The 12,719-nt window shown below is 52.6% G+C and overlaps 2 protein-coding genes across 2 annotated transcripts; both read left to right on the top strand.

Moving 5' to 3' along the window:
- Window positions 1-3,100: 3,100 nt before the first annotated feature.
- On the top strand, window positions 3,101-3,884 carry PG986_006155 (FK506-binding protein 1B; the record flags this gene model as incomplete). Its single annotated transcript, XM_066842377.1, has 5 exons — window positions 3,101-3,288; window positions 3,340-3,404; window positions 3,444-3,534; window positions 3,593-3,613; window positions 3,857-3,884. 5 exons carry the CDS (start codon window positions 3,101-3,103, stop codon window positions 3,882-3,884), a joined length of 393 nt encoding a protein of 130 aa, XP_066702239.1.
- Window positions 3,885-6,734: 2,850 nt separating this feature from the next.
- Window positions 6,735-12,219, top strand: PG986_006154 (uncharacterized protein; the record flags this gene model as incomplete). Its single annotated transcript, XM_066842376.1, has 10 exons — window positions 6,735-6,789; window positions 6,844-6,899; window positions 7,126-7,160; window positions 7,218-8,708; window positions 8,760-9,486; window positions 9,610-10,491; window positions 10,636-10,989; window positions 11,049-11,114; window positions 11,173-12,011; window positions 12,111-12,219. The coding sequence occupies 10 exons, from the start codon at window positions 6,735-6,737 to the stop codon at window positions 12,217-12,219; spliced, it is 4,614 nt and encodes a 1,537-aa protein (XP_066702238.1).
- Window positions 12,220-12,719: the final 500 nt, after the last annotated feature.

The following is a 12,719-nucleotide window of genomic DNA, read 5'->3' as shown; positions in this document are numbered from 1 at the left end:
TTCTTGTTTGAGCGTGCATGTGCCATCGTACATCACAGATTGGTTGTCTGCATAAATGTACCGCATCTTGGTTGCTGGAATGATAAGGTCGTCAAAGCATAGGTAGCTCCAACTTTGACCAGGGAGAACACTGACGGAATTGTCGATGGGTTCTGTACAGCTCCACTATCTATCTGGATTCCAATTCCATCCTTCAATGCCATGCATCCGCCATACCTCGCCTGCATACATGTACCTAATCCCTAGCACTTCCACGAAGGAACTCTACGCGCCGGCCCTTCAACACGACAAGTTTGTGGCTCTCTCAATATCTATCACCACGTTTCGCCATTAGGTCATTGCTCAGCCTATATGTATGTCCCAATGACCAGGTGCCGTTGTGCGTATGTTATTGTTCAACTTGCTTCAGCATATTTAATCGGCAGAAATGGAACTGGTAAAGAACGGGCTTGCAAAGTTGGTCATCGGGCGGCGGTTCAAGACAGCATGCTTCGTCTTTAGTGGAAACATACATTGGTCACCATCTAGCATGATGGATGACAGGGCCAGAAGGCTATTTCATGTCCCTCTCTACATACTTCACCTAACCATGTCTCTCCCTAGCAAAGTGAAGCACGCCATCACAGTCCGAGAATGTTTGTTCGTCTGGCTGCTGCTAATGATTCTGCGCCATCTCTCGATAGCGCTACCGACCAGTGACTGGTAAACTTCGCTGGTTCGCGTTGAGTGTGCGGGTTGCTGTGTTACGGGTGCACAAGAATACCCGATCATCGCATCCTGCCCATCGGCATTGGCTGCTTAGAGACAGAGTGGCTGGGCATCCAAATGATACCGTCGTCGCGCGCCGCCGTCAGCCCAATGCCGGTGCTGGGCTTGAAGTTGGGTTTCGGGTCTACCACTTCACAAAGTGAGGCTTTCGACCTCCCATCTTCCTGCAAGCCGAAGTGGACCAACTCAAGCCTACCGACTCGCAGGTGACGTCGGCCCATCAAAGCAATCGCCTTTTTTTTTGCCACGGGAGGAACTCCGGGCTCTACAAGCTTTGGTTCGCGAGTAAGCGGTAGTATATCAGCTTGCCGGCCACGATAGCGTGCTAGGCACCCTGACATATACAGGATCATCGTCTTCAACGCAGCATACGTCAGATGTTTCAAGGGATGCACGGTCCAAAAAGGCGGACTTCGCAGCTTCTAGGAATGTACTCGGCTAGGATTGACGTCTTTTGTCGTCAATAGCCTCTAGCCAGCCTCCATCTAGCTCTTGACGCCTTTGCCCCCGCGATGATGTGTGCGGGGTATGCGGCGAACGCATCAAACCCCCTTCACCGCATGCTCGGCTCGGACACTAGCAGGCTGGGTGATCCCGAAGACCCTGACAAGACGAAACAGGATATCATGCGAGCTTGCGAGCATGATATTCTGTTTGAGGCTGGTACTGTATCTATCGGGTCGCATGGCGACTAGGTAGGGATCTTCTCCAAGCCACCAATCCAACGAGTTTCTGCTCCCGACGTTGATCACTTTAAGCGACAGGATGTTCGCAAGCAGCGCCCAAACAGTGCTAGGATATCGCGCGAATAGGGGAACGCAGACGAGTATATGCAGCCCAATAGATAGGCGTTTTGACAACTGATCAGCTGCGTCGTTTGCGCCAGACAGCTTCTCGGTAGACAGGGACAGGTCTCTTCAGGATCGACTCGGCTGTCGCATCATGCAAAGGTGAAAGGAAGAGGCATGTTGACAATCCACTGACGTCATACTATAAGTGCGCACGCCCATGTAATTATAATCTCAAATCACTTTTGGGTCTCCGGGGTAGGTACTCTATTGGAAGTGATCTGATCTGTCGGGGCCGTGTTTGCTGCCCATCGGGCCATTACCCTTCGCCTACGTGCATTAAGTATCATAAGCTCGGGGTGCTGTTCAAAGCTAGTAGCGCAGCGCAGCCAGCTGGGGATGGCATGTTGACAAGAGTATTGATCGAAAACACGCCGAAGTACGTCACGCAGGTTCTTGGTCACCTTCCTTCCGAGTGTCATATCGCAGCACCAAAGATCACGAACCACACACACAATAAGACGAAGCAAGCATCATTCACTGCTGCCACCACCTATGCTCCGGAAGTTGGTAGGTGGTACGTACGAGTAGCCTTGAACAGAGCCAATCACCTCGTGATCCGGCTGGGATGGCGACACAGAGGCGGCCATGTTGAGACCCAGCAACTGCAAGATCAATGATCGAGCCCAAACCCCCTTGCTGTAGGTAACCTAGATCAAGTACCTAGTCCATGGAAGCTGTGTCGGGTTGGTCCGTTTGTGATGACCACAATCTATGATCAGCCTATAGTGTGCCGACTGCGTATCGTGCAAGCAAGCTGCTTGCAGTTCGTCTGGTGTCAAGACCCAAAGACCGCACGCACTCTGGCTCGCTGCAACGCGTATACAAAGTGATCTATCAGAATGTTTTGGCGAGCATCAGCTTGGCCTGCTTGCGTGCTAAGTAGGTATGTAGGTATCCTATTCGAGGTGCAGCGCGCATGTGCCAGCACATCAACAGCCCTGCCTGGCATCTCGCAAGCCGTCGCTGCTGTCGTCAGGTTGTGACGGCGGAGGCTTTGGCTGTTTGGACCTCAACCCCTCCAGCTGACGGAGGCACATTTGGAGATGGTGTATGCTACTCTGCTCCATCGACAAACATCCGTCCATCCTCTGGCAAAGCGGGCTGCTCAGCATACACAGTACGTAACCCGGCGACCAGGCAGGTGCAGTTCGACATCATCCATCAGTCCGTCCGTCCATCACAACAGATAAGTATCCACCACTTTCCACGCTATCCGCCCCTCAGTTGTCGAGGACAGCTTCCAATCTACCAATCTACGACTCCTCTCAAGCTTCGCCTTGGAAAATAAGCACGCTAAACATCCCACTCCTACTCAGAGCTTTCTTACCCTTTACCCCACCATTTCTGCTGGCTGCTACTAAACTACCGCTTCACCTCACTTTCTGACCCGGCAGCAAAGCTTCCTTCCCCTCCATCGCACCTTCCTTTTTCTTTCTTTCCACAAACCAACACCAAACTCTCACACACGCACCTTCTTCACAATGGGTGTCACCAAGACCACTATCAAGGAGGGCTCCGGCGCCATCCCCCAGGCTGGCCAGTCCGTCACCATCGAGTACACCGGCTGGCTCAAGGACACCTCCAAGCCCGACTCCAAGGGCAACAAGTATGCGCTACCCCTCCTCCCCTCCACGCGGCTCCTGTTCACCGTTCTGGTCATAGCCATGACGTCAGGGCCGTCTGGTCTTTGACTTACGAGTAGCTGACACTGCTCATCCAGGTTCGATTCTTCCGTTGGCCGCGGCGACTTCGAGACCACGATTGGTGTCGGTCAAGTCATCAAGGGTATGGTTCACCATTGTGTGCTCACATGACGAATAATAGGTTCCTCCGCTAACCGTTCCCCGTTTATAGGCTGGGACGAGGGCGTCACCCAGATGAAGGTTGGCGAGAAGGCTACCCTGACCATCTCCAGGTAAGTTCCAACCCCATCTCTACGCCCTAGGAGGGTCTTGACTAATACCATTCCCCAGCGACTTCGCCTATGGCTCTCGGTAAGCGATTCATCCGCCATCTCCATACCATCTCCCTTCGCCTCCGATAGGCCGGGTATCATCCAATCAATCTTATATATCCCGGCCTGGCGGCACGCGCTTTTTTGTATACATGTACTAACGCTATTTATCCCAGCGGCTTCCCCTGGCCACATCCCTCCCAACTCGGATCTGATCTTGTAAGTCTCTTCGCTCCTCCTTGCTGAACCCCACTCGGTTCAACCTGCTAACTCGGGTTTCTAGCGATGTCGAGCTTAAGAAGATCAACTAGAGCGATATCAAACCGGTCACCCTGTGTTTCCGCCATGACAACCTGCCGGTACAACATGCCGCTCGTTAGGCAACTTGCTCGATAGCAGCAGCATGAGATAGAATTTGAGGTCGTTGAGTGATAATGCTAGACAATCATTCGCTTATTCCATACCTCGTGACTCTGTGGTGTGCAATCTTCGCAAGACTCCAGATCGTGAGACGGGTCAATGCTATCCGAGCGTACGGCTCTCCCGGCCCTGTGCGCTCTCGAGAATCTCACTATCTGTGGAGCGCAGATTCTACCCCATGCTCTTTTAGCATATATCAACCTACTCGGAAGTTGCTCTTTGGCTCTGAGCCATGGTTCACGAGGGCTGAATCGATCGTTCCCCTCCTCCCCAAAGCCTGAAAAACATAGTGGTAGGATTTCATATGCGGCCATAATGTATGTCTTAGTTGTCTGCATGACGGGTAGCTGCCGCCCCCCTCATAGATGTGATATTTGATATCTCAAAAAGGACAGCATCTTCATGCCGGGACCGGGGGCCAGAACCGAGGTCTCCTTGTTGTTGGCTTGAAGTCCCTGCATCTATATAAGTGCCCAATAAAGCCAACAGCCTTGTCCTCTCTTCCATGCCTCTCGGTAGAACAGATTCACCCAGGATCTAGATATGTAGCACCGAGTGACAACCCGCCTCGCTAAACAGATTTGTGCTTGGGATACCCTGCCTGTGGGAGTATCGGTATGCATATGTCGAACAAGCTGTCGCCGTGCATCTATGTGTAAGCTCCAGTTGCTGCGATCGCCCGGCGGCTCAAGCGAATGACACAACAGCCCAGTCAGGTTGGGACTGTTTCGTTTCCGATGCGATGCATCTGCCTCACTTCTGACCCACTGGAGCCCTGAAAGTGATCGGCCGAATCGGGGCATTGCGACATATTACCATCGCCGTTCATCGGCATGGCCATCGAACACCCCCTGCGCTGCCAACGATATATATCAAAGGCCATGTATACACCTACCTACCTAGGTATAGACACGGGATATGCCCGTGTTGCATGGGAACGATGCGGCATCAGGAAGTGGTCCGCTCCAAACTTGAACCATTCATTAACCCCTGGGCTGCCTGGTCCATATCCGCGCATGACTTGTCATTTCTACATCGCACGCAAAGGCCGCTTAGGAATGGGAGCCCACCGATTTCGTTTCCGGCCTCCCTGCTGAGGTTCCTTGAGGGCACAGGTTCCGCGAGAATGTAGTCTTTGATTACCTTTTGCAGATCTCACTCCGTAGGTGGAATTCAAGCTTAACGCCACTTTCGCTCTCCAGTGTCTCCGTCGGCCTCTTCTTGATTATTTTTATCAATTGGGGTCCCGGGCATTGAGGGACGCGGTTCGAGGGAGGATCCGAGACGATTCCGAGCAGGTAGTTACGTACCGACATGCCTCCTTCGCTGCCCAATCTCCGATGCTTCCATGGCCTGCTCGGGCGAAGTGAGAACTGCCCAGTGCTTCTTGCTTTGATCGTACGTTGCATGCATGCCACCAAGCCTTCGATGATAAAAGGCCAACACTAACATTCCAATGCTGGATTACAGCTTACTGGTAGATACAGAATACCTGAGGGTGGTGGTCACACCCGGTTTCAGATCCCCAAGCTTTGGAAACACGGCTAAACACCAGTTGCAATGTTTGCTGGCCCGATCTACTTCTGACATGAAATGCTTTTTTGTGCAACATCTCTGGAGGCAGTTACGATGTTGTTCTCTGGATGGCAGATCCCAGCGTGGTTTGTAAGTATGTAGAGAGGCGATCCAATGCTATATGTATTGCCAGTTGGTGGTTCTTCCAGTTGTGAAAAGGCTCGGTGTGTTGTTCAGCCAATGGTCTAACATGAATCTGTGACAGGAACGGGCTGCAGTGAACGGATATAAGACACCTCTAACCTGATATCTCATTTTCGCTGCCCCCACCCTCACCCTCCGAGGCTGAACAGCAATGCCGGCTCATACGTGTGCGCAGCTGACAGGCTGATGCTCGCCCAAGGTACGTTTCTCACTGCCCCCCGATAGAACGTACACGCCTCGGGTCAGTTACCGTTCGCAAACTGTTGACCATCATGCCATACCCATATCTATTAGAGTACAAATATATTAGATGGTACGTAAATGCATCATGAAACTTGGACATAGTTTAATTGATATAACACTTGAATGTTATTATAGTCTGTTCACATCCTGGGGAGCGCAACGGGGAAGAAAGCGACTAAACTCAAACCAGTCTTCTGTCAGCCACGTGCAACCTTGTGAACACGACTCGCTGTCCCGGAGTCTATCTATTTTTAAGATCTTCGTGGGAATTGACATTTCGGCGCTTCATTGAATTGGCTGACCCAGCGACATGTCGGAATAGAAACCGGCGTGCCCATTGGCCTATGCCGAGACTCCACGTCCGCCAATTCTGACCGTCCTTCTGATTCCGGGCAGGTTTTTCGTTGGACGGCCACATACATGCGAAATGTGTCCCATGTGTATACTCATATGGAAACAGTGCTAGCGAAGCCTAGTCGCATACTCGTGACAGATGTAACTGACCCTGCCTAATGGTGTCTTGTCCTCTTGGACGTTAGCCTGTACTACTGACTAGCATCGTGTCGATGGGAACCCGCGTTGAGATACCAAATGACCCTGCAAACTTCGGAATAAAAAAATAAGTGCAGTTTAGGGGGGAGCTCACCTACCGCTATAGGACACCGATATCTCCGCTTACGATCAGGCTTCCGCTTGGAGTCGTGGGCTGCTGCGGTTGAACACACGGTAATCAGTCCTTATCGCAAGGATTTGTTCACAGTATCGCGGACATCGCCACCATGGGCAGGCTCACTTGGTGCAATGGGGGATTCATCTCCGCCGATATAGCTACGGGTTAAAGGTAATTCAAGCTCCAGGACCAGAATCATATCATACATCATTGCGTAGGATCACCTCATAGCGCCGAAGCGGTCCTTTCCACCTCCCAACCTGCCTATTTTATGGTACTACCCTACTTCAATTCAAACAGTGGGGCGTAAGACGCGGGTAATCTTCCCAAGTCAACATCCAAACCGCCCGTACCGTTCTGCCTAAGTATCTTCTGGCTTTGCTAATTCATCATCCTCGGTCGTTCTGGATGCGATCGCAAGCCAGCCGCCAGAAGAGTAGCGGAGAATGGAGTTCTCACCGCTAGGTGTGGGTGACTCCATTGCCACACTACACCTACAGGACTATGTGGGAGCCTTTTTCGAGGCTCAACCCAAGTGAGTTGAACGAGAGAGCTCTGCGTAAGCAATGGCCTTGAAACTAATCCCATGTAGCACGTCAAGACTGGAATGGGTGTATCGGGTATCCTACGTTGCCAAGACTGGTTATTTACAGTTAGCTCTTGTCATCCTCTCTGTGCTACTCGTTGCCAAGCATCTCATACTACGGTCTGTCTCGCGGGTCGCCCATCCTGAAGGGAATGCCTCGCCAATCTCCCTGCCGTTCGAGCTATGCAGCCAAGCCTTGCGAGCATCCACGCTGGCTTTCATGATCGTCGCTGCAGTTCGACATGGCGCCAACTGGGCAAACGCGGCCATCTTGGCCTATGCCTTCCTGCTAGGTCTCGTTCGGCTGGTGAACGACATCGAGTGGCGGCATGTCGCCTTACACCAGGTCAACTTTACCTTGGCGGGAGCATGGCTGGCCATTGTGGTGGGAGAGCTCATTCCGTCGGTCGATGCTGGCGCGGACTTTGGGCTGAACACTATGATGATCTGTAGTGTTGCAACACTGAGCGCTGCCGTCTTCGTTGCACTCGCCACACCAAGAGAATGGATGGCCCCTTCTCTCAACCTCGACTTTTCCGAGAAGGTTGGCGCGAAAGGCCCATCTCCTGAAGAAACGTGTAGCTGGCTCGAGTATTATGTCACATATGAATGGCTTACGCCGCTGCTGTGGAAGGGTGCCCGCCGGCAAATGACCATGGAAGAGCTGCCCAAGCTTCCGTGGTATGATGAGCCTCTACTTCTTCTCGCAAGAATCCAGGACGCAAGACGTAGGTCTAAATCTACCATGGGCACACTGTTCCGCTTCTTGTACAAAGAGCTCTTCGTCATGACCGTATACGCTACCCTTGCTTTCACCGTTGAGCTAGTAGCTCCTTATGCCCTATATCGTCTTCTACAGTATATTGAGAGCCCAGCGACTGCCACCATACGACCATGGGTCTGGGTCATACTCCTGTTTGTGGGCCCTTTGACCCGTTCCGTTACATTCCAGCAGTATATCTTCACGTCGACTCGCCTCATTGTTCGTGCCAAGTCGGCCATGACTCAAGAACTGTACTACAAAGCAATGGGATCCATGGAACTAGACGACGACGTCTTCCAGGAGATATCCTCTACAAGCAAGGGCAAGCCCGAAGAGAAGAAATCACAGGCAACCTCTACTGGTCGATTGGCGAACATGATGAGCGCTGACATTGACGCTATTACTAACGGCCGAGACGTCATGCTTATTTTCGTGGGTATACCTATCGGGACCATGGTGGCTCTCGTTGGCATGTACAAGCTTCTCGACTGGCCAGCTCTGGTTGGTATTGCGATCATGGGCGTGCTATCACCTGTTGGGGTGGTGCTTGCTCAGCGCATGGTGGGTCTTCAAAGAAAGGAGAGACAAGTTCAGGACTCGCGTATCTCTGCCATAACCGAATATTTGACATCCATCAGAGCAGTAAAGTATTTCGCTTGGGAGAATGCTGTGGTGAAAAGAATCAGCCAGATCCGCCTAGGCGAACAGAATCTTATCTGGAAGGTCAACATGAAGTGAGTTCCTTGCACACCGGACGATGGCTTGTGGACTGACCCTTCTGCTAGCTACGTGTTGATCAACTTCCTTACCGAGGCGGTTCCCATTGCATCCCTCCTCATGATGTTCACTCTTCACGTAACAGCAAGGAACCAGCCTCTGACTGCAGACGTTGCGTTCACCGCCATTACTTTGATCCGATCTATTCGTCGGAACCTAGCAATGGCAACGGGCATGTCTAGACAGGTCACTGCAGCCGGCGTATCCCTGAAGCGAATCGATCGTTATTTCAATAATGTCACGCCGCTGACCCAGCATGATGTTGGGCCATTGCATATTGAAGATGCCACTTTCCGATTGCATAAGAAGGCGACGTTTGCACTTAGAAATGTAACGATTGGGTTTGCCCAAGGCGGGTTGAACGTTGTCACCGGGCCGAGCGGCAGCGGCAAATCGACGCTCCTGATGGCAATTCTAGGCGAGACTCTGGTTGAGTCTGGCCGGGTTTCCAGCCCCAAAGACATCGCGTATGCGCCACAAAGCGCGTGGCTGCAGAATGACACGATCCGTGGGAATATTCTCTTCAACAGTGAGTTCGAGGAGGTGCGGTATAACCGTGTGATCAATGCATGTGGGTTGCCCATTGACTTTGACGAATTCCCTGAACGCGACGAGACTGAGGTTGGAGAGAATGGCACCTCTCTTTCTGGTGGCCAGAAGAGCCGTGTGGCTCTGGCCCGTGCCCTCTACTCAAAGGCGCCTGTCCTTCTCCTTGATGACATCTTTTCTGCTTTGGTAAGTGACTTCCCGTGTCTCGGGATGGTCAAGTACGCGGCTCCTTGCACGGTTGCACAAACCCACCCGGAGACATACGGATGATCTCCCAAAAGAATCAACACTAATACTGAGAGTCGACAGGACGCCAAAACCGCTGCGTCAGTATGGGCAGACTGCTTCTGTGGGGAGATGCTCAAGGGGCGGACCATCGTCCTGGTCACGCAAGTCCCCTGGATAGCCCCGCAGGCAGATTTGGCTATTACCATGGAGAACGGCACGATAAAAGACTTACATCGGAATCTCGGTGTCAATCGCAAGCCGGTATCTTTGAAGGAAAAGGTCGTTGACGGTGGTGACGTTGATGCCACGGTAGAGATCATAGCTAGCCGCACTGCTAATGGAAACACTGGTGATCACACGAACGGTACAAACGGCAATAACGGCACGAATGGCACGTCGAACGTTGCTGTCAAGTCAGTGGAGGACAAGCGCCGCGACGAGGTCACACAAGAAGCCCTGAGTCTCGGGCCAACATCGCGCTTCCAGTTCTACAAGTACCTCCAGTACTACGGAAACCCTATCCACGCGATATTTGCCCTCGCCTGCAGCTTCCTCTCCGTGGCGTCCGCCGTTGGCACAGGTCTGTGGCTCGCCGTCTGGGTCGGTGCCTACGACAAGCCGGGTGCGGTCAATGTCGGCTTCTACCTAGGCGTCTACGCCGCCTGGAGCTTCGGCGAGATCGTCCTGACCGGGCTCACCACGGTTGGCTACGAATGGGGCGGCTGGCATGCTGCCCGCACCCTGCATACCACCTTCATCACGGTCATGATGAACGTGCCCCTTTCCTGGTTCAAGGCTACGCCGGTGGGCCGGGTCGTCAACCGCTTCTCTCGCGATATGTTCTCGATTGATAAGTCGTTGCCCGCAATGCTCCGATACTGTTTAGAGGCTTTCATTCGTCTCTTCTTCCAGATCGCGGCTGTCGGCTCGGTTCTTCCGGTTTTCATGATTCCGGCGGCATTCGTAAGTTCCATGGACACCACTTGCGTGCTGTTGCTTGTAAAGGCAGCTTAGCTTGGCTCTGGGCCCCTTACACCAGTCATTGCGCTTCTACCTCTGAGAGACACGCATAAGAAACCCAGAACCCCTTACTGACCAGTGATATAGTGCTGTTGTGTTGGTATAGTTGCTGGCGAGATGTATACCCGTACCGCCGTAGCGGTTAAGCGCCTCTTGGCATCGTCGCAGTCTCCCTTATTTTCGCAGTTTGCGGATAGTCTCGCGGGGATTGCGAGTATTCGGGCTCGAGCCGGCATGTCCACCATTTTTGGTGACCAACTCGCCCAGAAGCTCCGCGTCTACTCGGTGGCTGCCGAAGCAAGCTACAACTGCAACCGGTGGGTGGCCCTGAAGATCGACATGGCCACCACACTGGTCACGGTTGCCGCCGGCGCCATCGCCATTGCTCAAGCAGGCACCATGGCTGCTGGATTAGTCGGGTTCTCCCTTACCAATGCCACGGTGAGCACACGTCACTTTCAGGGGTTGGCGTGCGAAATTTGCTAATAAGATGTGCGTAGACACTGAGCAGCCTGATCATTATGCTCGTCAGGGCGATGAACGAATTAGAAGTCGAACTTCAAAGCGTAGGTTACCTAGCACCTCAACTCCAGCATCTTTCTTTGAAATACTGAATTACTCTAGTTCCACCGTGTGCGAGAATACGCCTCTGTAGAGCCAGAGGAGAAACCGGAAGAATATGGCGAGGCGGGACGGTACACCGACAATGAGAATTTAATCATGCCCAAGGATTGGCCTAGAAACGGCGAGATTGAGTTCAGAAACGTCACCATCAAGTACAGTGACGATGGTCCCGATATTCTAAAGAACATTAACCTCAAGTTTGCTGCTGGCGAAAGAGTTGCTGTGGTGGGACGGACCGGTTCGGGCAAGAGCACGCTGGTCTTGTCGCTCTTGCGATTTACTAACATTGTATCCGGCCAAGTCTTCTTCGATGGTGTGGACATTACCAGTTTTCCGCGCAAGAAACTCCGCGAGGCTCTGACCATCATCCCTCAAGAAGCGGTGCTCTTCACTGGCGACGTCGGCTCCAATCTCAATCCAGGCGACGAGATCCCCGTTGAAGTGGTCAAGCAGGCATTGCAATATTGCAGCGGTATCGCTTCGTTCAAATACGACGAGGACGCCACGCCCGACAGCCAGCAGCAGCATGACAGGTCCGGGGCCGAAGCCCAGGGGATCAACCTCGCGACCGCGGTCAAGGCCAAGGGCGACAACTTCTCGCACGGGCAGCGGCAGGTCCTCTCGCTCTGCCGGGCCCTCGTGCGCAAGAGCAAGCTCATGCTGCTCGACGAGGCGACCGCCAGCATGGACTACGAGACCGACCAGGGCATACAGGAGGTCCTGCGCAAGGACCTTAACGAACACGGCCGGGACCGGACCCTGGTTACCATTGCCCACCGCCTCAAGACCATCATCGATTACGATCGCGTGGTGGTGCTGAGCGCGGGTAACGTCATCGAGTAGGTCCTTATGTCCCCTCATCCCTGGTACTTTTACCTCTTTACAAACAAACTTGCCGGACTGAGATTTTTGACTACTTTGCGGTGATTTCTTTGTAGGAACGGAAGTCCCAGAGAGCTTTACGAGGCCATGGGGCCGTTTTACGACATGATGAAACACAGCGGCGAGTTTGACGACTTGGCCAAGGTTTTGGATACCAAGGAGTAGGATAGGGGCAAGGAAGTCTCAATTATACTGCAGATAGCCTGCTATTCGATAGACGCCACGGATCTAGAATACACTTGTCGAGAAATGTGCAGATAACATAAAGGTAAAAGTTTTGGGCCTCGGACGGTTTGGTATAGGAAATTCGGCAAGGTTGGAAATGCTATTGGACTTCTCTCAGCTTGTACCAAATCTGCAAGGCAGGAATACACAACATATTATGTTTCATCATGATGGTTTCCACTGGTATTTTGTCCTTTGGCTGCGACGTGCCTGTCGTGATGGGTAGTCAGTCCCCGATAACGTAGAATGGTGGGCTTCTGCGCATAAATATGTATCTAGCCAAATGATTTAACTAGGTAGCCAGGTGCACTCTCCACACCCAGGCACCACCCAAACGAGGCAGGCCACAACTCATCCATTATATGAGCATCTTGGCCCCTGAATGCTAAGTCTGCCACCACCACGAACCGCAATCATTTACTTCCTCATTCCCGGGAGTA

Source organism: Apiospora aurea, assembly GCF_038362705.1.
Source record: "Apiospora aurea strain CBS 24483 chromosome Unknown utg000004l_segment0_segment0, whole genome shotgun sequence".
NCBI classification, from domain to species: domain Eukaryota; kingdom Fungi; phylum Ascomycota; class Sordariomycetes; order Amphisphaeriales; family Apiosporaceae; genus Apiospora; species Apiospora aurea.
This window is presented reverse-complemented; position numbering and strand designations above follow the sequence as displayed.